This window comes from Aethalodelphis obliquidens, unplaced genomic scaffold (genome assembly GCF_003676395.1).
Source record: "Aethalodelphis obliquidens isolate GAN/ISIS:26980383/991018 unplaced genomic scaffold, ASM367639v1 scaffold44, whole genome shotgun sequence".
In the NCBI taxonomy this organism is placed as follows: Eukaryota; Metazoa; Chordata; class Mammalia; order Artiodactyla; family Delphinidae; genus Aethalodelphis; species Aethalodelphis obliquidens.
The window spans coordinates 13,666,900-13,691,010 of record NW_020837988.1 but is presented as its reverse complement, the minus strand read 5'-3'; the positions used below and the strand labels follow the sequence as shown (position 1 = coordinate 13,691,010).

General features: G+C 37.7%; 1 protein-coding gene across 1 annotated transcript in view; it reads right to left on the bottom strand.

Moving 5' to 3' along the window:
- The window catches only part of BPTF (bromodomain PHD finger transcription factor), a 145,912-nt gene that overhangs the window by 44,453 nt on the left and 77,348 nt on the right, over positions 1–24,111 (bottom strand). Inside the window, 11 exon segments of the mRNA XM_027081168.1 lie at positions 748–856; positions 1,750–1,901; positions 2,639–2,885; positions 7,472–7,514; positions 8,321–8,471; positions 10,252–10,380; positions 11,133–11,257; positions 15,477–17,790; positions 18,873–19,052; positions 21,209–21,347; positions 21,760–21,889. Coding sequence (XP_026936969.1) covers positions 748–856; positions 1,750–1,901; positions 2,639–2,885; positions 7,472–7,514; positions 8,321–8,471; positions 10,252–10,380; positions 11,133–11,257; positions 15,477–17,790; positions 18,873–19,052; positions 21,209–21,347; positions 21,760–21,889 — 3,719 coding nt within the window.

The window sequence follows — 24,111 nt, the reverse complement described above, 5'->3', positions numbered from 1 at the left end:
TTTATACACTTCAATGACATCTTATTTAAAGATCCAAGATTGCACCTTCACTGCAATCTATATCTTTAAGCCAAATATAAAGTGACTTTCTTTGTCCTAGTTATTGTTTCTTTAAAATACTGAATTCGACTCTGTTCAGTATTAGTAGGATTATGCATGTCTTCCCTCTGCCTATCCCTTCTTTCTTTCTTTTTTTGTCCTTTATTTCATGTGTCTTTGACCATCTTTTTATGTTTTACATTCTCTGGTGATTTGCTTTTAGGAATGTTTCTCATAAATGCACAGTTCGATTTCTTTTTTCACTCAATCTTTACAGGCTTCAACTTTTAATATGGGAGCTTTAACTTATTTACATTAAAAAGGGCAGGCACTGCCTCCGTAATCTTGTTTTATGCTTTCCATTTAAATGCTTCTTAGCCATTTCCTTGATTTTATCTTTTGCCACACAGACTGTTTTCTTTGCTCATTCTCTTTACTCCAATGATCTGAATGTATCTATCTCATTTACTAGAGGTTTTAAGAACATTTTTAACAAGCATACTTGGACCTGCTTTTCTCTTATTGACAATGCCAGAAATGAAACAAAATCTTATGGGTGTATCCCATGATGAATCAGAAATTTAGTATGCTTCGAAATCTTAATTCATATTGATATTTTCCAGTATGTAGAGTGCCAAATACAGAATATTATAGATTTCCTAGACTGACTCTTTAGATGTAAAATGATAATACTGGATGGATGAATACCTGGCTGTACCATCACAGGTGTTCGAATAATTGCCTTTCCTAGTGTTGACTGTTGGAGTGGTGTTCTAATCACCGTCATACCAGGGCGGATCTGAGGCCCTGTGATTACCTACAAATAACACAAAGGACAATGAATTAAAATGTTTTTAAAAGACTAAAGCATGATGGACTTAGAACAGATACCTTTAAACATTCCATATTGATAAACATGTCTACAGAAATTACAGAAGTTCTTGGACATTACATATTAAATTATATTAAGCATCAGAATAAAGATAGAACTTTGAGGGGAAAAAAGTAATTTAAAGGAGATCACAAGAAATTCCTTGTCACTGATACCAAGAATAGCCTACAGACTAAAAGGAAGGATACAAGACCCAAGAAAGCTCTGCTCTATAACCACCACAGTTGCTCACAGGAAAATGATGAGTCCTATTTTCCCTGAGCTCCAATCCTTATCTGTAACCTGGAGAACACAGGGGCAAGATCAGAGACCAGAAGTTCTTTCCTAATTTAAAGGAGAGACTACACAGCATATTATTTTCAGTGTTAGGTTTAGAACATTCTCAAGTCTGCAAAACATTAAACTTTTTCCATAATACTAGTGCCAAAGAAATGATGTATCTAGTATGTGTGCATATCAGCTGATAGACTCGTTAATGCTGTGGATTATGTTTTCACTCTACTTCTTAGCTGCATAGCACGTCGTTTTCCTGGGTGATCCAGTATTGCCCACTGTTTTCAATAAAGACGTTTTCTTTGTAAAATCCTGGAAAGCAATTCTTATGATTCATAAACTATACTAATGTGCTATTAACTAAATGTTAAAAATTAACAGTTCACTTGAAATGTAAGTAACAGATTTTTTTAAAAATCAGTACTTTGTCACAGATTAAGTAAAAGGTAAAGAAAAATTAGAAGCTGGATTAATCCTGGAAGAGGCCATTCTAAAAACTTCAACCAATGTGGTTAACACCAAATAAACCTGTAAAGAACTCTTACTTGGGAAGTGCTTGTAGTTCCTCCAGAGCTTGAGGTATTGGGCCTAATCGTGACTGTTGCTGTCCTGGGCTGGAATGAAGTAAAGGTTTGCTGACTTGTACCTGTACTGGATGGAATGATACCCAGGACTTTCTGCTGTACTTGAACAACGCCTTGAAAAAAAGATGAAGAAGTAATTGATAACTGCCCCTTTCATAAAACATTAGGTATTGCTTGGTTCCTGAGGAGAAACCAGGTGTGGCGGGGGTTTATAGTGGGCTACATAAAATGTGAGATCCGAAGACTGAAATCAGTGAAAAGGAAATGAAAAATAATGGCAACAGTATGATCTGGCAAATGTGAATTAAAACTCTTCACATTTCCCTTACCTCCTTGCGTTGCTGGCACATTTACAGCGACAATCTTGCTGTTTGCAGGAAGTGGCAGTTTGGTAATTACTTTTCCTGCCATAGTGACTGGATTGCCTGTAATTTGGAACGTCTGACCTGTGCTGGCAATGGTTGTAGCAGATGTGGCAGCTGTGCTGGTGGCTAATGGGGTATAAGACATTTAATAAGCTTCAGATTTAAAATAACCAGCAACGTAGTGACTTCTAGGAAGGCACCAATGCATGAAATGTGGCTCATTTTGTATTTTTAAGAAAACATTCCTCTCCACTCAAAGTAAGTGAACCATGTAAATGCTGAAAGTGAAATAATGTAAGAGAGGAGTTTTGCTAATGTAATATTATGAATATTATCTGTAACAAACCTACTGTTACAGTTTGTTTGCTCAATCAGCTGCAGAAGAAAAATACTTTTCTAAAGAAACATTTCATTTCAGTAGGTAAAGGACTGAAATTTCTTTTTCTTGAATGAAAGCAATCTTTTATTTAATCACAGTTGTGTACCTGAATTTGACTGGCCTTGCTTAACCCAGGTAGCAAAGGTCTGATGAAAGTTCTTGTTCTGCTGGAATGTTACTGTAGCTGGAGATCCAACTTTAGTAGTTAGTACCATTTTAGTGCCAGTTGTAACTGAGCCACTTATGGGGGCCACCATAACTTTCTGTGCTGGAGAGATGGTACTAGTTGTACTGTTTGTTGGGGAAGTAGTGGAAGCTGCAATTACTGTAGGCTTCTGCTGTTCCAATCGTTTCTAGAAAAGTCAGGGAGAGAAATCATGAACCAAAATCGCTCCAAATAAAAACACCATTCTGCATGAAGTCCAGCCACATTTCCTCTCAATCTAAGAAAGTGCACCAAATTTCTAAAATATTTAACTTCTGAAAATATGCCCGTACAAATTTACACTTGAATTTAATTTCTCGAGGGAGGCAACATTTTTATGACTCTAAATCACATATACTTTATTAAAAGCAGTAAGTTTTTGGTAACATAAATTTGAAATGATCAAGTTTTTCCAGTCTGTGCAAAGGTCCAAGCTTTCAGACTGAAAGTGCAAGAGACGTGGGTGATCTTACTGGAGATAGGGATACCTTGCGATTCAGCTGTGGGGTTTAGAACAGACAGACAGCAAATGATGGGACCTGTCATGTTAATTTACCCAATCATAAAGAACATGTCAATATTTAAGTATCACTATTCAAGTTGGCAAACCTGCAATCAAACAAGCTGAAAATAATAAATAATTTTACTAGATTTATATTTTTCAGTTCAAGTATTTTTACAGAAAAATCCTTTAGACTATTTTATACAGAACGGTATAATCGGATCTTTCAGACTATAGTGTTATTAAAGACGATTTGCGTTTCTTTACCCAGAGATTGCTGCCTTTTCCTGACAGCTTATCGACATGACAGTTTAAGTTTACACATGTAAAAACTACAACTTGACCTTTTTGAATTATGGTTTCCTCAGTGTATATGCCCAGTAGTGGGATTGCTGGGTCGTATGGTAGTTCTATTTTTACTTTTTTAAGGAACCTCCATGCTGTTCTCCATAGTGACTGTACCAATTCACATTCCCAACAGCAGTGCAAGAGTGTTCCCTTTTCTCCACACCCTCTCCAGCATTTATTGTTTCTAGATTTTTTGATGATGGCCATTCTGACTGGTGTGAAGTGATACCTCATTGTCGTTTTGGTTTGCATTTCTCTAATGATTAGTGATGTTGAGCATCCTTTCATGTGTTCGTTGGCAATCTGTATATCTTCTTTGGAGAAATGTCTATTTAGGTCTTCTGCCCATTTTTGGATTGGGTTGTTTATATTTTTGATATTGAGCTGCATGAGCTGCTTGTAAATTTTGGAGATTAAACCTTTGTCAGTTGCTTCGTTTGCAAATATTTTCTCCCATTCTGAGGGTTGTCTTTTCGCCTTGTTTATGGTTTCCTTTGCTGTGCAAAAGCTTTTAAGTTTCATTAGGTCCCATTTGTTTACTTTTGTTTTTATTTCCATTTCTCTAGGAGGTGGGTCAAAAAGGATCTTGCTGTGATTTATGTCACAGGGTGTTCTGCCTATGTTTTCCTCTAAGAGTTTTATAGTGTCTGGCTTTACATTTAGGTCTTTAATCCATTTTGAGTTTATTTTTGTGTATGGTGTTATGGAGTGTTCTAATTTCATTCTTTTACATGTAGCTGTCCAGTTTTCCTGGTTCTGAAGAACCTAGGGGAAGGACAGGAATTAAGATGCAGACATAGAGAATGGACTTGAGGACACGGGGAGGGGGAAGGGTAAGCTGGGACGAAGTGAGAGAGTGGCATGCACATATATATATATATATATATATACTACCAAATGTAAAATAGACAGCTAGTGGGAAGCAGCCACACAGCACAGGGAGATCAGCTAAGTGCTTTGTGACCACCTAGAGGGGTGTGATAGGGAGGGTGGGAGGGAGATGCAAGAGGGAGGAGATATGGGATATATGTACATGTATAGCTGGTTCACTTTGTTATAAAGCAGAAACTAACACACCATTGTAAAGCAATTATACTCCAATAAAGATGTTAAAACAAACAAACAAACAAAAAAAAACCGACAGCTGGCACTGACTACAAACCTGGTGGCAAACCCTTTACCCCTTCATTATCTTATTTAATTCTTGGACCAACCCAATAAAGTTGCTGGTACTGTGATTTAAAGATGAGGAAACTGAGACTTAGAGAGGTTGTAAAACTAGCCCAAGGTCACAGAGCTAGTAAATGCTGGAGCTGAGTTGTGTACGAAGATCAAATTCCAATGCTGAACAATTTCTTGCCATCAAACACTGCTCACCAAAGACAGCATACCTAGTCTTTTTACTGTTACTTTTGTATATGTCCTCTATGCCTTAAAATAATGTGAGGTATTTTACATAATTTCTCATTCCTCAGAAGAAAATGAGGGCTTCCCTGGTGGCGCAGTGGTTGAGAATCTGCCTGCCAATGCAGGGGACACGGGATCGAGCCCTGGTCTGGGAAGATCCCACATGCTGTGGAGCAACTAAGCCCATGTGCCACAACTACTGAGCCTGCACTCTAGAGCCCACAAGCCACAACTACTGAAGCCCGTGCGCCTAGAGCCCGTGCTCCGCAACAAGAGAAGCCACCGCAATGAGAAGCTCGCGCACCGCAACGAAGAGTAGCCCCCACTAGCTGCAAGTAGAGAAAACCTGCACGCAGCAACAAAGACCCAACGTAGTCAAAAATAAATAAATAAATAAATTTATATTTAAAAAAAAAAAAGAAGAAAAGGAGCTTAGTTTTGGATTCTTGGAAATGTCATCCAATTGGATCAGTTAAAAAATAAAGGAGGTGGGCTTCCCTGGTGGCGCAGTGGTTGAGAGTCTGCCTGCCGATGCAGGGGACGTGGGTTCGTGCCTCGGTCCGGGAAGATCCCACATGCCGCGGAGCGGCTGGGCCCGTGAGCCATGGCCGCTAAGCCTACGCGTCCGGAGCCTGTGCTCCGCAACGGGAGAGGCCACAACAGTGAGAGGCCCGCGTACCGCAAAAAAAAAAAAAAAAAAAATGAAAAAAAATAAAAATAAATAAAAATAAAGGAGGCAAGAAAAACAAAACAGCTAAACCCACAGTTATTTTCTGGGGCTATGCCTTCAAAAATTGGAAATGTTGACTATGGGAAATATAGCCAATATTTTGTAATAACTGTAAATGGAGTACAACCTTTAAAAATTGTATAAAAATTTTTTAAAAATTACAGGGGGAAAAAATCACAGGTTTGACATGTCCACAAAATCTGCTGGGTTTGTACACATGTTCAAAACAGCAAGTTTGTCATTAAACTCTAGCTGTCATTATTTCTCAATTTTTGCATGGAAAAAAAAGTTTCGATCATCTTCATTGCTAAATTTGGAAAACATTAAAATGAAGATTGACTTGTTTTGAGAAAGATATTTTAAATAAATTTTTTTGTTTGTTTGTTTTTTGTTTTTGTACGCGGGCCTCTCACTGTTGTGGCCTCTCCCATTGCGGAGCACAGGCTCCAGACGTGCAGGCTCAGCGGCCATGGCTCACGCGCCCAGCCACTCCGCGACATGCTGGATCTTCCCGGACCGGGGCACAAACCCATGTCCCCTGCATCGGCAGGCGGACTCTCAACCACTGCACCACCAGGGAAGCCCCTAAATAAAAATTCTGAAGTAATATATAGATTAAGTATATACTGCTCTGTTCAATTAAGCTATATACAGGTGCATGTCCATCACCTCAGAAACTGACACACATAGGAAAAGCAAAGAATACAATGTTCTTGGGGGACTCAGAGAGGTAATACATCACCAAGTTCAGGTTCTGACTTTCAACTGCCAGAGAAAAGCTCATTATCAAATTAAAGAAATTGACCCCCTGGCCCCCCCAAAAAGTAATACCTTGGATTACATTGTAGAGATGACAAAACACATCCATAAAATGAAAAACAAAACAACTAGACAGTCTTTCTATGAGTGGAGAGATAGACATGACAAAATCCAGAAGTGCTGTTATCTCAAACTTTGATCTAAGTGAAGATGACCTATAGTAAACCACTGTAAAATATACAAGAACTTGAAAAAATATTTTATAAAATATGAGGAAAAAGGTAAAACATGAGGAAATGAGTCTGATTTATTTATGTAATATGTAATTTTTAAGTAAGTTATGTGTAACTAAGTTAATGATACCTATTTTATCTATTTCTATTTTATCAATATCCTGAAAGTTTATATATTCAAGTTTGGCTAAAAACTTTCACAGTATCTTCTTATTAGAAGGAAGGGGTAATTATCTTTTATTTGGGTCCCTAAATAGTCAGGCACATATGATACATCACAGTATGGAAATACTAAGAGACCACAGTAGCCTGATGACCACCAATTACAACAAACTTATACTTTTAGTAGAACTCACTTTTTCATAGACTACAGAGATTTTACGGATTGGAATTTTACAGGAAAAAATTATCTTTAGAAACTACCCTTTGAATTATAAATATAATAAATAAGAGAAATTATACTTCAAACATTGTTCTTGAAATGTGTACACTTTTTGCAAAACCAAAGCTTGGTATATCCACAGAGCTATTTTCAAGTACTGAAATTAAGATATATATGAGATACATGTAAAAATAAAACCACATGAATATAAAATTACTGTGCTTTTAGTGTGTACAAATTTGGCTAAAAATGTCAATTCGCTGCCAGGTGGGACTGGTACCAACTCCCCCACCTGCTGGGCAGCCAATCGCTGCTGTTTGAGATGAGCCTCCATTTGGGCCTTGAAGTCCTCTGCCTTCTTCTGTTCACTAACCTTAGCCTGTTGCTCAACTGCTTGTGCCTTTTCTTTCTCCACTCTGCAGGGAAAGAAAGGAGGAATTTATCAGAAACTACAGGCATACCTCATAGATATTGTGGGTTTGGTTCCAGATCACTGCAATAAAGCAAATGTCGCAATAAAGTGAGTCACATGATTTTTCTGGTTTCCCAGTGCATATAAAAGTGATGCTTACACTATACTGTAGTCTACTAAGTGTGCAATAACATCATGTCTAAAAAAAAAAGTACACACCTTAATTTAAAAAATACTTTATTGCTAAAAAATGCTAATAATCATCTGAGCTTTCAGTGAGTCGTAGTAGTAACATCAAAGATCACTGATCATAGATCATCATAACAAATATAATAATAATGAAAAGTTTTGAAATACTGTGAGAATTACCAAAATGTGACACACAGACACAAAGTAAGCAAATGCTGTTGGGGAAATGGTGCCTACAGACTTTCTCAATGCAGAGTTGCCACAAGTCTTCAGCTTGTAAAAACCACAGTATTTGCGAAGCGCGATAAAATGAGTATGCCTGTATCCTACTAGGCATCTGGCATCTAATATTAAGTGAAATCTGGTTAAGTTCCACATCATACAAAAAGTATAAAATTATTTCAATTTAAAAATAAAATATTTAAATTAAGGTAATTCAAAATTGACAAGTAGATAACTCATAAAAATTAGAAAGAGGACGTTAATAAACGATACACAGGTAGAGAATCAAAAGGTGGAGCAAAATTAGGACATATCGAATAAACTATTAAAGGGGTAGTTCTTTAATTCTGAAGTGATAAAAATCTTCAGCATCTGATCACATATAAACCATTTCCTTACCTCTCAGCAAACGCCCTGATCTCCCATAATTCCAACTCTTCCTCTGCTACCCAGGTTTCAATAATAACAGGGCCAGTTTGCTTGGGCGTTTCTGGTCTCTTTGGCCGCAATGCACTCGATCGAAGGCCTTTCCTCTGAGGCGTAGGTGTTTCTTTGGAAAAGAAATCGGAGTATTTTAAGCAATATAGCTTCTAAATTATAGTACTTCTGGCATCTTCTCTTATATCATGAAAAGCAGGGACTGGCAAACATTTTCTTAAAGGGCCAGATGGTAAATACTTTAGACTATGCAGGCCAGATGGTCTCTACTACAACTCCTCAACTCTGTATCATAAAAGGAGCCAAAGACAATACATAAGTCAGAAAGTGTGGCTGTGTTCCAATCAAACTTTATTAACAAAAGCAGATGGTGGGTCAAAGCTCATGGTTTGCTGGCCCCTGATATAAAAGCCCTATTAGCCTTTCCACAGCCTGTTCCCTCTGCCTGGAACACTACTCCTAGCCTCCTTCCCCCTCATTTGACTGGTGCCTAATTCATCCTTCAGACCGCAATGTGGATACAACCTCCTTCAAGAAGCGTAGCGTGTTCCTCCCAGCTGGGCTGGGTGTCCTTGAAATGTACAACTCTGGCGATCTGTATTTCCCTATCAGGGCACCGAGAAGAGGGACTGGAGACTTACTAATGTAAAGGAGGGATCGGAAACTATTAAGAATAGATATAATCTCCAGTGATAAGATTCTAAAAATAAAAAGTAGCGACAGACAAGCATTGAACCTTCCCGTATGTTCAGGGAAGAGGGAAGCAGTAGAATCACAGGCAAGCAACAGAAGGAAACTGAAACAGCAGCAGGACCTGGATTGTATGAAGTGATACAAGAAAAGAAAAGTGATTCAAGGAGACAGCAGTGGTTTGCATCAACGGCTGTGGAGTCAAGACTGACGACTGGTCAGGAACGCCTTCTTCCATCTGTGTGTCTTTGCCTATCAACTGAGCTGTCTATTCCTGTTCCAGGACATTGTTTTAGTTATACTAATATTTCATCATCTATTAGGGCAGCTACCCCCTTATTGTTACTCTTTTCAAAAAAGCCATTCTCATTTATTCTCCAAGATGAGCTTTTGAGTTGATTCAATCAAGATTCAAAAAATTAAATTTACGCATTTGGGGACAATTAACTTCTATAAAATAGTAAGCTTCTATTTATAGACAGCATCTTCTTTTTACACGTTTCTTCATAGTTGTTCCCCTAAGTATTTTTACTACACAGGTAAAATAAAATTATTTATTTTTGTCTAATTATATATCTTGAATCTGGACACCTTACTGGACTCTTCTTAGTGTTAATAATTTTGATTCTCAAGTATAGAATTATTATACCTTTTCTTTGCTTCCTTTAGAATAGGGTCTGGATTCCATTGTTCTATGTATTTGCCACCTAAGGCCTATCATGTAGGTGTCTATAAATGTTTCCTGAGTAACTCTTTATGCCTCTTAGGTTACTTCTACCCTGAGCACTGAAGTATTACACAATAGCTTGAACCCTTGAGTCAACAAATCTTCACTGACCACTTATGTGTCAGATTCTACAGCAGGTTCCAGGACTACAACCAGACAGACTCAAAGGCTTGAGTCTTGGAGCTGACGGTCTGGTGTCAACCACTGCTCCATATCTTTAATTACTGATAAAAGAGGTATTTGTACCCTTCCTCTGCCTGGTACCATGACTGTAGGCATCACTGTGTGTCTAGTGGAATTTTGCTATGTTTACTGATTAAATATCATTTTAAAAACAGAATAGTTTGTGATGAAAAAGTATTGTTTTCAAAAGTTGAATAAAGAGTTAAAGAAACAATTATAATCAAACTTCAATTCATAAAAGATATGGCTAACAGGTAAATAATAAAAGAAAAGAATTCTTTCTACTCCTTACCTTTTGGTGCTTCTGGAACTCCAATGGGGCAGATGATTTTCCTGATACAATATTCAGATCGAATGCCATAAGGACCAACATCTCGCCTCTTAATTATTTCTGTTGTTGTGATTTCAGTTTCAGATGTTTCTATGGTGATTTAATTCACATAGTATTAATAACCACCCCAAATATTCAGAGAATAAAAAGGTACAACATCTGGTACTTTAAAAAAGAGACTAGGGGCTTCCCTGGTGGTGCAGTGGTTGAGAGTCCGCCTGCCGATGCAGGGGATACGGGTTCGTGCCCCGGTCCGGGAGGATCCCACATGCTGCAGAGCGGCTGGGCCCGTGAGCCATGGCCGCTGAGCCTGTGCGTCCGGAGCCTGTGCTCCGCAACAGGAGAGGCCCGCGTACCGCAAAAAAAAAAAAAAAAAAGACTAAACCTTTGGAAACATTTGCTTAATGAACAGTTGCAGGACCATCACTAGATTGCAACAATACTGAGTTTCTTCGTCACTGAAAATTTCTCAACTGAGCAAAATGCTGTTTGGGCACAGCTTAGTTCCTGGTGGCAAAATTCGGTCAAAATAATAAAAACCCTAGGAGAGCAGCAGCAAGCACAGGGTTCCAGATGTCCCAATTTAAATGATTTATACTGTGCGGTAAGAAATATCTTTTAAAAATTCACACTGGTTCACACATTAGTGACTACCCTTATAATGTGAAACGCCCCTGCCCGGCCCCCAGGATTTTATAGCATGTGTTGCTAAACTTGACCAAAGCCTTGTTTTTAAAATACTAGCACTATATTTTAATAAATAACAGACATGCTTAAAATGAAGTGAACTGTCAAGAGATTTTTCTCTTTTAAACTTAAATTCGAAAATAAAAAACCGCTACCTGTCCGTGTAGTCCCTCCTCCTGGAGGAGCCTTGGCTGCCATGTCATCCCATCTCAGACTTGCCCACAGTAACCTCAACATAAGACTCACTCCAGCTAAGGACTTCACAGTCTGAAGTCTATACCTGAAAGAAAAACCCAAGAAAAACGATGTATGTATACACACACACACACACACACACACACACACACACACACACACACACACTCTCTCTCTCTCTCTCTCTCTCTCTACTAAACTGAAGGATTGTTTTTTGTCCTCATTGTGACTTCAATATTTATCATATGGCTTTATAAGCACTTTGGTTATTATATGTCCCTTAATAAAAGAACTTTTTTGTTCCCAGGCATGACATGCATCTAACAATTCACAAAGGGGCTGTAGTTACCTCAAATGCCATATAAATATGTAAAACAAAGCATATTTCATTGTAAGACTCATATGGCAACAATTTACAAAGATTTTATAAATTTAGCCTAATTCTAAAATATGTGTTAGAAAAATTATGAATGAGAGCATATATGGAGAAATAAATAATTGTGTGACAATGTGATAAGTGATCTGAAGAAGAATAAAATCTTAACTGATTTTTGCTGAAACAAACTGAAAATGTTTCAATTTTCTCAAAAAGCAAAACAAAAAGACCTCACAAATCCAATAAGACCTTTCCAGATGGACAGAAATTTTGTACTGAAATGGTGGTTCTGCAAAACACAAAGTACTGGATGATGAATGCTGCTAATACTAACATTACTTTAACAACATTGGTGTAGTTTTAGAATCCTATGATACAATGAATAATACTAGTCAGGAGACAAAGGAATCTCTGTGTTCAGGTTTTTTCTAAACACTGTATACAAAGTTATTGAACGTATTAGATATTCTTTTAAAAATAATATTAAAAACACATTTCAGAATGAATTTACAACTGCAATGAACATCATGTCTTAAAATGGAGTTAACCATAGAACATTTTAAAGCAGCCCTAGGCTGTCAATTCTCTATTAGTGGTTTTGTATAATTAAATATTTTATTGACGTTTCCACATACTTAAATGAATATACTGATTGATTGTACTATAGGGAAAGCCTATGAAACGAAATAATTTCCTCCTCTAATAGAGGTATACAAGGTAAGTCTTAGACAATTTATATTTGAAAAGCAATGCTTTCTATTCTTAACGTTAAGTTAGAAAAGCAAACAATGTGAGAAAGAGAAAGCTCTAGCCAAAAAGTTGCTGCAACTTCTTAATTTCCCCTCTCCAGCTGTGACACCATTATTTTCTTTGTTGTGCTATCACCCTGTGAATCCTCTGACCTGGACAAAGGGTTCTTAAATTAGAGGGCAAATGTTAATCAGTGCAAGGATGTCCTTAGAGGGGGAAAGTGTCTGTCACTTTCAGATCACACCCTAAAGAAATGCCTAGGGAACTTTGGACTCATGGGAGAAAACAAATGAATATTTATTTGGAAAGAGAGTTGTTTCTCATTCTCTCTCTTCTTCCTCCAATCACTCTCAACAAACAACAACTTGAAAGCTTTTCCATTTTACAATGGAAACACCACCAGGTGGGGAACACATCTCATGCATTAGAGCGTGTCCATTCATTTATTCATTCAAAAAATACTTGAGTTTCTTCTATGTGTTAAACTAAGTGAAAGGAGCTGGGGACACAGAAGTGAATTATAATGTCTTCCTGCATCCTCAGGAGCTGTAACAGAGGAAAGCACAAGGGAGTGGTACCTGATTGGGCCCAGGGATGGGGATGAGAGCTTTGCTGGAGCCTCAGAGGACAAGGGTGAGGGGGCGGCTGACCAAAGGCAAGGGGGCACACATGCGCTGAGGAGGAACGTGTACAAAAGCACACACTTCTTCCTGAAAACCACATCCGGTGTACTCTGGCTGGAGGGAAGGGGTGTGAAGGTGCAGCGAGAGATGAAGCTGGCACGAGAGAAGAAGGCAGAAGCCAAAATGTGCTGCACCGAATGGAAGGATTAAAGAGTGTCAGCGGCCGTCTATACGGAGATCTCTGCAATGCAGCCAGTTCTGCATGGGTTATAAAGGGGAGTACTTCTCATAGACGTGGTGGACAGGTGACAAACGCTTTCCCCTTCCCAGCCCTGTGGTGGTTAACACATCCGCTTTAAATGCCTGCTCAGCTCAGTCAGAACATTCACAGGATAGATCTGCATTTTAGGAGGATCCTTCTGACAGCACCATGGAGAAAACTACTGGTTCAAAGTGATCATGAAACACAGAATCAGGGCCTGGGGAAAAGGGAGTAAGGGAATGGACAGTGTGGAGGGAAAAAGAGGCCCTAATGAGTCAATGAGACAAGTTTCACTTTTTCAATACTGCTCAGCCTTAATGTTAAATTTAATAAAGACCAAACATGCGCCTTTGGCATTCTTAGCACCTACTCTAAGCATCAGACATATTTTATTCAAGTGTGAGTAGAAAAATGCATTTCACATGCATGGTTTTTATAGCGATACCTTTTTAAAAAATGCATTCTAAAGTCAAGAATAATTTACATTTTTACCCATGCCTCCGTTAGATAGAAGGGATTATGTTTCTCTCAACCTCAGCAAATTAAGACGTTAGCATATATCTGAAGGCAGTATCTGTTTAAAACATACAGGGAGGTACTTCCTTCCATTAAAAAATGAGAAATTAACTAAACAGATAAAAACTGTGCCCCCAGTGCATATTAAAACATAACAATACAAGGTTTCTGAAACCCAGCCGTGCAGAAAAGGGCCCTGGGCAACACGTGAACAGAACTGGTTCAGAGAAAAGTGCTTCGCAGTCAAGCCTACCTTCCATTTACAGAATAGAAAAGAGCAGAAAGGTCGGCCTCCACAACTGCCAGGTCACTTTAATTAAAGTATTTGTACATAGTAACTTTTCCAGTGGGAAAGAAGTTACCTGCAGGACAGTCAAGGATACATTTTGGGACCGCTCTCAATGAAGAAAGCAGAAAAGTGCAGAGTAATCCTACAAATCCATGAACTGTAATGAAGAGTTCCTTGATTCCCTGCAGGATTCTGCAAATCCTTCATTGCAGGCCCTGCAGAGAAATTGTACTTTTCAGCTGTCTCTATTGAATGTGTAATGGAGTGATGATATTTTAATTCAAATCAAAAGATGAGTTATTAAAAACTTGGTCAAACCAACTATGACTGGTCATATTAATTAATTCCTTTATAGAGAGTACTCATTTACAGTCTTTTTTTTTTAATACTAGCTAATTGTAATATAAAGAAAACAGGAAAAGTATGATTTCAACTTAAAGGAACCATACTAAAGACACACAGAAATGAAGCCTAAAGTGAAATGCAGTCTGCTCAGGAACCTGCTGACATCATGAACTTGAGGATCCTAGCGAAATCTCACTGCAAACAAGACCGTTCCTAGTTTCTGAGCATGTCCCACAGAACTCTTATGTTTTCAATGTTCATGTTCCATCCTTTTCAATTTTAAGGGTGAAAAGATAAAAAGACAAGGACATGGAAAAGCACAAAGCAAGGACAAATACGTGAAATGTGATATAGAAGATAAAGTACTGGACTGGGATTTAGGAAAACCAGGCACTATTCCTAACTCAGTCCCTCTGGGACCAGAGGCAAATTATTATGCATCTAAAAAAGATACAAATTTCTAAGATCCTTTCCCAATTTAAAACTACATGATCTTACAACTGCCAACTCTACGTACTTATAATTTATCCCCAAAGCTTAATGCCCAGAAACTTTTAAATTAAGACTATTTCTGGGTTTAAAGAAACTCCCTAAGGAATCTCAGACTACCTTTTCTCACATAAATAACAGAGAACTTCAAAACAAATGCCTATCATGCAAACAAATTACATCAAGAAGATTTCCTACATTATGATGAACCTTGTGTGATTTACAGGCATGTTTCCTATGTCTTATGTTTTTATGAATTACCTAATAGAAATAAAATACAAACATTCCAGAAAGTTGGTGATTATCCAATTCTGTGATTATCTCACTCCCAAAGCAAACACATGGCAATAACTTGGGAGGTTAGACCAACAACTATGTTTGACACATTTCTTTTGTCTTGTGAAAAGTGAAGCTGAATTTCATTTTAAAGGATTCCCTTACATTTTCAGTCTTTAAACATTTTTCCCTAAGTAAACTTTAGTACCCACCAGCTGGCCGAGTTAAAACCTCTCTGTCTCTTATTTCCATTACTAACTTTGCCCATTAAATATATATTTCCCTGTCTTATTTCTGTTATCTCATAAATGAGATATTTTTATTAGATAATTCTTTAAAAACTTTCTCCCTCCCCCAAATGCATTTTAAAGTACATACCTCCAAGTGATACCAAAGGTTGGTCTAGGAGAAGGATATGGCCATATATCCAAGGCAGGTTTTGCATTATAATTAAAATAAGGGACTTCTCGGATTCCTCCTTTTCTGGCCAATTTTTTTAGGTCATCATTGGGCAAAACAAATATGCTCTTCTTGCTGCTCTTGGTGATGAACTTTCTGTACGATGGCAGAGCTGTACCTGAACGAGTCTTCTTGGGTCTTGAAAACTTCATGAGTTTCACTTTGTCTCTTGTGGAATATTCTTTGCTCACGGTCATAGATGTTACCAGAGTGCCTCCTGCGGTGGTCAGTGAGTCTGTCACTGTCGTGGTGACCACAGTTTTGCTCTGCTCCTTCACAGAGATTATGTCCACACTGCTGCCTGTGGAGGGCGTGGAAAGCTTTGTTACCGTTGTAGTGGTGGTTGTGACAGTGGACTTGGCACAATTTTCTGTGGAAGAGACCACAGTCTGCTTATCAACTTTTGCTACCTTAATTACGGTTTTTGATTCTGTGGCTACTGTGGACGTCATGGTGGTGACTTCTGTGATGACTGTTTTTCTTTTAGACTCTCCATTGACATTTTCATCTTTGTCGGTGGGCGGGCCATTTTCATCAATAAAATCATTACTGAAGTTAGAGTCCTCTCCAGAAGTAACAGGAGACGAAGTAACTTTCTTAACTTCGCAGGTTTCAATTTCCATGTCTTCTTCTTGATTGGCTGAACTGCTGCTTTCTGGACAAGATGGTAGAGGCGTGGTAGCTTGGGTACCCTCAGACTGTTTGGTTGATGGCAGGGTCTCCAGGCGATCTTGGTAGTCGCCTTCAGTATCCGAAGACCTCAGTAAACATGATTTTGTTTCCAAGTTGTTTTTTTCATTAAAATCTTCCATGATGACATCACCATTCATGAATGGCTTTACAGCAGATTCTTTAACAGTCAAAGACTTAGTATCATTTTCAGGAATTATTTTATTTATATTATTAACCTTTGGTTCAATGTCACAACTTCCTACTTTACTCTCAGAAATGTCTTTCAAGCATTCACCTTTCAAATATACTTTAGGTTTATTATCTTTTCCATTTATTTGAAAGGTACTTGCTTTCTGTCCTTTCTTTTCAGACTCTCGGTTTTCATTATTCTTTTTGTCAGTGACACTTTTCAGATTGATTTGATCGATACATTTATTAAGTGGTCTCTCCTCTAATTTCTGATCTTGACTTGTTTTTTTACCATTTGCTTCATTTACCTTAGCCTGCAGCCTGTCGCCACAGTTTCCAGTGGTCTTATCTGAAACAAACTCATGTTTCAATGGTTCTAAGCCTTCACTACCTTGTTCTTGAGTTATTAACTGTTCAGAAATACTTTCATTGCTATTCTGAACAATCATATCTTCTTCACTGCTGTCTTGAATAGACATAGTATCAGAACTATTTTCCAAAGTGCTATTATATTCAGAATCACATCCCAATTTTCCTTCAAAGTCTATTGCTTTTGACAGAGATGGGATATCTCTATCATCAGTACTTTTAGGTACTGATGGAAGTAAAGGGCTCTGGGAAGGAGACACAATGGTGTCATTATCTTCCTGTATGAGTGGTTTTTTGTTCTTATAGATCAAAGTACCAATTTCACCTGCACTGGCTAGTTTAGCGTCATCAATGAGAAAATCACTTCCTTTTGTTTTAATCTTACTGGGCTCCTGGCCTTTACTGGCAGGGTCAGAGAGACTCTCATTTACGTCATTTCGAACAGAATTTTGTTTCTGACAGTTTGTCTCTGCGCTCTGAATGGAGGCATCATCTAGCATTTGATCTTTTGAATAAAGTTTGTTTGTTGTATGATCAGGATCACTGATTCCAAGAATTGAGGAATCATTTTGTGAACATCCCCGAATCAAGTCTTCAGATTTATCATTACTTGCATTAGAGCTCTGTTCTTGTGTAAGCAAGTCACTTTGACACCCTTCTTTTACTTTTGTTATTACTGGTGATTCAGACAGACTTTTCGAAGAACTTGTGCAGGTCTTTCCTATACCCTTAATTCCACCCTCCAACTTCATTTTCTCGTGGCGTTGTTTTTCTTCCAGTGTAAACTGTTTAATTCTCCTTTCAAGAAGTCCATCTAGTTTGGATGATTTGATTTTCTTTTTATAACTAGTCCTTAGATGAAAACCCTCACTGACATTGACCACATCTACTTGAGAACTTTCCTGACAATTTATATGTGACTCTGTTTTCACATCATCATCTATTTCCATCGGTTCTTCCTTAAAGGATTTATCATTGTCAGAGTCTAAAACTTCTTTTACATCTGTGAAACAAAGACATTTATATAAATGTAATTTTTAGTCTGAAATGTGGAATTCATGATAATATTTTCACTTTAAAAAATACCAGTTTTTATGATTTTTACTCAAAACCTTAACTATAAATAGCTATATATTTATAAGTTCCTGATATGATTAAAATAGGTCAATGGACAGGGCCAAACTTTATAAAAGGTTAAAAAATACATACATTCCAAATATTTAAATATTCTGATTCCTAGTATCTAAAAATGATGGAATGCCACAAGGAAAAATAACTTAGTATGTGATAGCTATTGCATATACCAGTACCTTCACATAAGATTTTGTACAGAGTATTTTATGGTTATTTTATGGTTATAAAACATATTAAGCCTCATGCATTATCTAACTTATCTAGTTTTTAAAAAAACAACTTTTCACAAAAGTCAATGTAAGTTCCTCAAAAGGCTGAACATAGAGTTATCTCTTGATCCAGCAATTCCACCCCTACGTATTTACCCAAGAGAAATGAAAACATATGTCCATATAAAAACTTGTACATGAATGTTCATATTTCCATTATTCTTAATAGCCAAAAAGAAACAACCCAAATGTCCACCATGAATGGATAAACACAACATGACATATCCATACAATAGAATATCATTTGTAAATAAAAAGGAATGAAGTATTGATACATGCTACAACATGGATGAAATCTGAAAACATGCTAAGTGAAAGAAGCCAGACACAAAGGACCACATACTACCTGATTCCATTTATATGGAATGTCCAAAACAGGCAAATCCATAGAGACAGAAAGTAGATTGGGATTTAGGGAGGACTGACTGCTAGTGGGTATGAGGTTTCTTTTTGGGTGATGAAAAATGTTCTAAAATTGAGTATGGTGATAGATGAACAACTCTGTGAATATAGTAAAAATTACTGAATTGTACACTATAAGTGGGTGAGTTATATGGCATATGAATCATGTTTCAATAATGCTATTATCAAAGAGACATTGCAGTACCTTTCCTGCTGTGCGAACTAGATCCAGTGCTTTCTTATCACCCCCAGGCTGCCCTCCACACTTTTCTCTCCTTACCTTGGTCCTTCTTCTCAGTAACCTTTGAAATGTCCATTTCACTTTGGTCTGCTCCTTTTGTAGCATCTGAATCTTTTACCTCGCCTTTCTCAGAATCAGACTCTGTTTTTATTTTTTTTGGACTTCGTGGACTTTTTCTTCTATCTGATTCATCCATATTTTCATCCATATTATTTTTAGCTAAAAAAAACCCCAAGTATATAGTAATTACAAGTATGTCAAATATTAGCAATTTACTTTAATACACCTAGTTTAGTGGAAATTATCAAGTATATTCCAGCAATTTATACTTTTTTTAATTCAAAAAACCCAAAATACAAAAGTTGAAGCTATTACATTCTTTCTTATATGCTCAGCTGACCTAAAGCATAGAAGTAATGACTACAGTTTAGATGTACTTCAGAAGCCTTCACATATGAGACTATTTCAACCTGTTCACTGACTTCAGAAAGTCTGCATCAGTGGTTTCTAACATACTTTGTATTACAGAACCATATCAGAATTGGATAAATGCTATGATCCCCTACCCAGAAAAAAAGTACATACACAAACTTTTGTAATAAATTTCAATGGCATTTGAAATTTGAATACAGTTGAAGTTTATCTATAGATTCCAAGTTAAGAATACTTAAGTCTGTATCACAGGAAAGAGAAATAACCAACTGCAATGTGTAGCCTTGTTTGGGCCTGATTTACTACTGGTTTCTTCCCTGGTGCCAACTGGGAGGAAAAGACTCAAAAGATGCTCCAAGACCAACTTGGTACCTGCTAGATAAAGGCCCAGCATTTGGACAATAGAAAACCCCATGCTAAGGAAAGTGGACACAAAATAAATTTGCAAAAGCCTAAATATTTTGCATATTGATAATCTGGATTTTATTACATAGGTCAAACACAATTAAAGAAAAGCTCTCTATAATTCTTTCTAAGTGCTACACAGGTAACTGGAACAATGAAATAGTAATAAAAATTATAACAATCTTTTAGAATTTATTATAATGGACATTTAGCTTGAATATAATCAGATAATGTAAATGAATACTGAATATTTCTATTTAGCAAACAGAAAGTTATTGAACATCTGCTATATGCAAGACACTCCTAGTCCCTAAAATATAAATTCCAGTGAGCTCTATAAAATACATGTTTTTTTTCTGTTAAAAGGTAATTCAGTGACAACTTTCCCACATTAACAGTTTCAAAAATCTACTGGTTCAGGTTTCATGAGAACCATTCACAAGGAAGCCAAATCAGTTAGCTAGGTGTGTACATAGCACTTATTTGGCACTACAGCATGGGCTTCACAGGAAAGACCATATCACACCATAAATTAGCAAATATGCTGCAGAGTGAACAGAACTGCTTTTGAAAATTGCTTAGATAACAAAGGAGAGACAACGTGGTAGAGTGCAAAAAGGGCAACGGAAGCGCCATCTGTGTGACCTTCAGTATGGCACTTAACACCTTCATGAAATAATTTGTTTATGTAACATGAGTTTCAAAATATTTACCTCCTAAAAGGGCAGTTCACCTCTAGAGTTCTGTGATTCTAAACACTAAAGTTGGGACTTCCCAGGTGGCGCAGTGGTTAAGAATCCGCCTGCCAATGCAGGGGACACAGGTTCGAGCCCTGGTCCGGGAAGATCCCACATGCCACGGAGCAACTACGCCCATGCACCACAACTACTGAGGTTGTGCTCTAGAGCCCACAAGCCACAACTACTGAGCCTGCGAGCTGCAACTACTGAAGCCTGCGCACCTAGAGCCCGTGCTCCACAACAAGAGAAGCCACCACAATGAGAAGCCCACGCACCGCAACAAAGAGTAGCCCCCACTCGCCACAACTAGAGAAAGCTCAGGCGCAGCAACGAAGACCAAACGCAGCCAAAAAATAAATAAATAAAGTCATTAGCCAGTAGCATAAACTGAGTTACTATCTCCTTTATGTGATAGTGTTATGGAAGCCTCTATCGCTTTCTTTCTGGTTTTGTTAAACGTTACAATGCTGAGGTCACCAGACTGTGTTTCCTCAAGAAGTCAGGCAGTACTGAATTTAAGATTTTAGAAAAACAGTTAGGTAGCTGAGGCCTTCTTTCTTTTAACAAGTTTTATTCTATCATCTTTTTAAGCTAAAATCCTAGATATCAAAATCCCATGAATAAAGGTAATTTTAAAAACTTTAGAGTTTATAATTATTAAACTACATTAGTAATTTTTCACATTCTAGTAAGAATTGCAGAAAAACACTTTCATCCAAAATATAGTCAATATACTACAAATTTATAAGAATACAAATCAGAAACAATTATGCAGGAAAAACAGCTTAAGTTACTTACTTTCTTCTAATGACTTTCTGTAATTCACATTAGTATTGCCTGGCAATTTAGGAACAAACCTATAAACATGAGTTTTACTAATCCAGCTCCAACCACCATATCCTGTTACTCTGTATTCCTCTCCTTTTTGTTTCCAAACCTGGTGTAAGTGAAAACATGCTGATTAAACAAGGATGAGAATGTTTTATAAAGCACATGTGGTTTTACACATTTTTACTAAATAAAATCAATGGTCAGGCAAATTAATCTACCAGTCCATTTTATTTTCACTGAGAATCAAAGATTTATGAAGAAACTTAATATTCCTTTCTAATATGAAAAATATAAAACAATTTTACATTTATAACAATTTCTACAAATTGGTCTAATGACTCACCTATATTCTACTAACATAAACCTATGCTTATAATATTGCCAGAAAGAATTACTTCGTTCCAACTACGTTAATTAAAAGTGTGTCAAAAGTAAAAATAAATTACTAAGTATTCAAAACTGCAGAATCAAAGTCTCAGAAATGGCTAACACAATTTAAAAGATCATACCAAAATTACCTGATGTTTAACTGGAAACGTATATTTTACCCATGTAGCTTGTTGCATTGTTTCTTCCTCTTCTTGTTTTTTCTCTTTTTTTTTGACTTTCTCCTTTTCTTCTCTTTCAATTGATGTCATTCTATGTAACCTAAGAATATATGGATAGAAAGACAGAATTACACTCAACTATAAAATATAAACAAAAAAGATAAAAATATAGTACTGAAAATTAGGAAAACAAAAACAAAGAATGGTTAGCTATAATCCCACAGCCCAGAAAACCCAGACTCATAAAAATAAGTAGATGTACAATTCTCTAATAGGAAAAAAATCAAATAGTACAAAAAGGAAAAAAACAGAACATGCTATCCTTCTCATATGCCTCTCCATAAGAAATATACTCACTTATGACTTATTTATGCATACATCAACACTGTAATATAATATCCTTTTTGTGTAATTATAAATACAATTACACAGTCTTTAATCAATGAAAAACTACACTAGATCTTTCCATACCAGAAGATACATATCTTCTTTCCTTCCCCCAAAAAGACCAACAAATCCCAAAACTCTTATTTTATCAACCAATATTCCTATCTCTACTAGTACTTGGGATTTTTAAATCTTCAGAGGGTCCACTAACATAGAACTCAGGTTTCCTACAACCACAGAGAAAGGGACCCACAGGGCTCCTGCTTCTGGATGACAGGAAGGGTTGGGCAGGAAGGACCACATGGACTGGGCATTAATCATTAGGCCTAGGGCACAGACCACACTCTTTTTCCAGGTAAGAAAATAGATATCACTGCACCTACCAGTAAGGAGATGGGCAGGTCTGTGGTGAGGTTCTACTTTAAGGTGATCAGATTTTCATGAATGGGAATATTTCCCATAATGAAGAACATTAACCAAAATCTACAAAGAAAGGAGCTCCGGTCTCTAAGAGCCCTAGTGGCAGAAGAATAGCTTTTATCATACCCTACCCAGATGTAGCCAATTTCAAATGCACAGCTATGTGAAAAGAATAAAGAGATCTTTTGTTAACCTGGGGGAGCAGAAGAAAGATGTGAGAGGGGATTTAATTCTTTTCACCTCTGTCCCTCCACCAAAAACCTCCTATTTATCTATCTCCACTTTGAATAAAGTTTTGTGTCCTTGTGATTACAGCACCCTAGAATCTAGTGTCCCCCAGGCCAAGAGCTCATGCCTGTTAACTGCACACAACTAGTATAGCAAAGATTCATCTCTCACTACTGATGGGAGAGGAAAGGGAGTGGATTCTCACTGGGGACTAATTTAGTCTCAGATACCATAGTTTGCAACCAGGGAGTGGGCAAAACTCTGGAGGCACAACATAGTGGATAACCTGCCAGCCTCAGCTCTCCAGAGTGAAGAAGTAGTGACTGAGCTATGACCAAGTAGTATTTCTCAACAGGGTTTTTGTGGGTTCAGCTTTAAACACCTATAAAAGGCCAGGTCTGGCACAGCAACTGAGCCATCTTCGCAGATGGTGGCCAGGAATGGAGCACTGTCTGGGGAGAACACCAGTACAGTGACACTCTGGGAACGCACGGTTAAGCTGGGCACTCAGCTTGTGCTCTTGGTGTTCACATGGGGAACAGGTCCATCTTCATCATCAAAGACAGGCTTCATCTTGCTGACGCCAGGCCAGTGAGGTAGTATTGTAGCTAAACTGTGATGTCCGCTCCCCCAGAATAGATTCTACAGTTCTCACTATCTCCAACACAATCCTTATGGGAAAAGGCAGCAGGAAAGGTGAGCTCTGCAGGGGTTCAATTCCATTTAGTTGGGCAGAAATCTTGGCTACTGCTGGCAGCCTGACGCTGGTACTACGAGCCTCCAGACACCACTCTGTACTGGTGGGTGCACTGGGGGCAGGGGCTCCCTCCACACATCCTCGGTTCAGAGAGCCGGGCCAGGAGTGTGGACTGAGCCTCAACTCCGTTCCCCACCTCCACAGGGTTTTGTTGTGTTTCTCTTCCTATTACAAACAAAGCTACAGGAAACCATGTTTTACGTGTTTCTTAGCAAACTTGAGGAATATCCCTTTATGTTTCCCACTGGTAGAATGGCTGAGTCCAAAGAGTATTATATTTAAAGTGCTGACAGATGGTGCCCAATTGCTCTTCAGATTTGTACGCTCCACACTGCCATCAATTATAAAGCAACCCTGCTTTCCCGCACCTTCACTCAAGTTGGTAGCAAATTTCTCAATTACTAGCCCAATTGAGAGAGAAGAAATACTATCCCACTGTTTTTATTTACATTTCTTTAATTATGAGAGAAGTAACCACTTTTTTATGAGAGAAGTAACCACTTTTTTATGTCTACTGGCCTTTTATATTT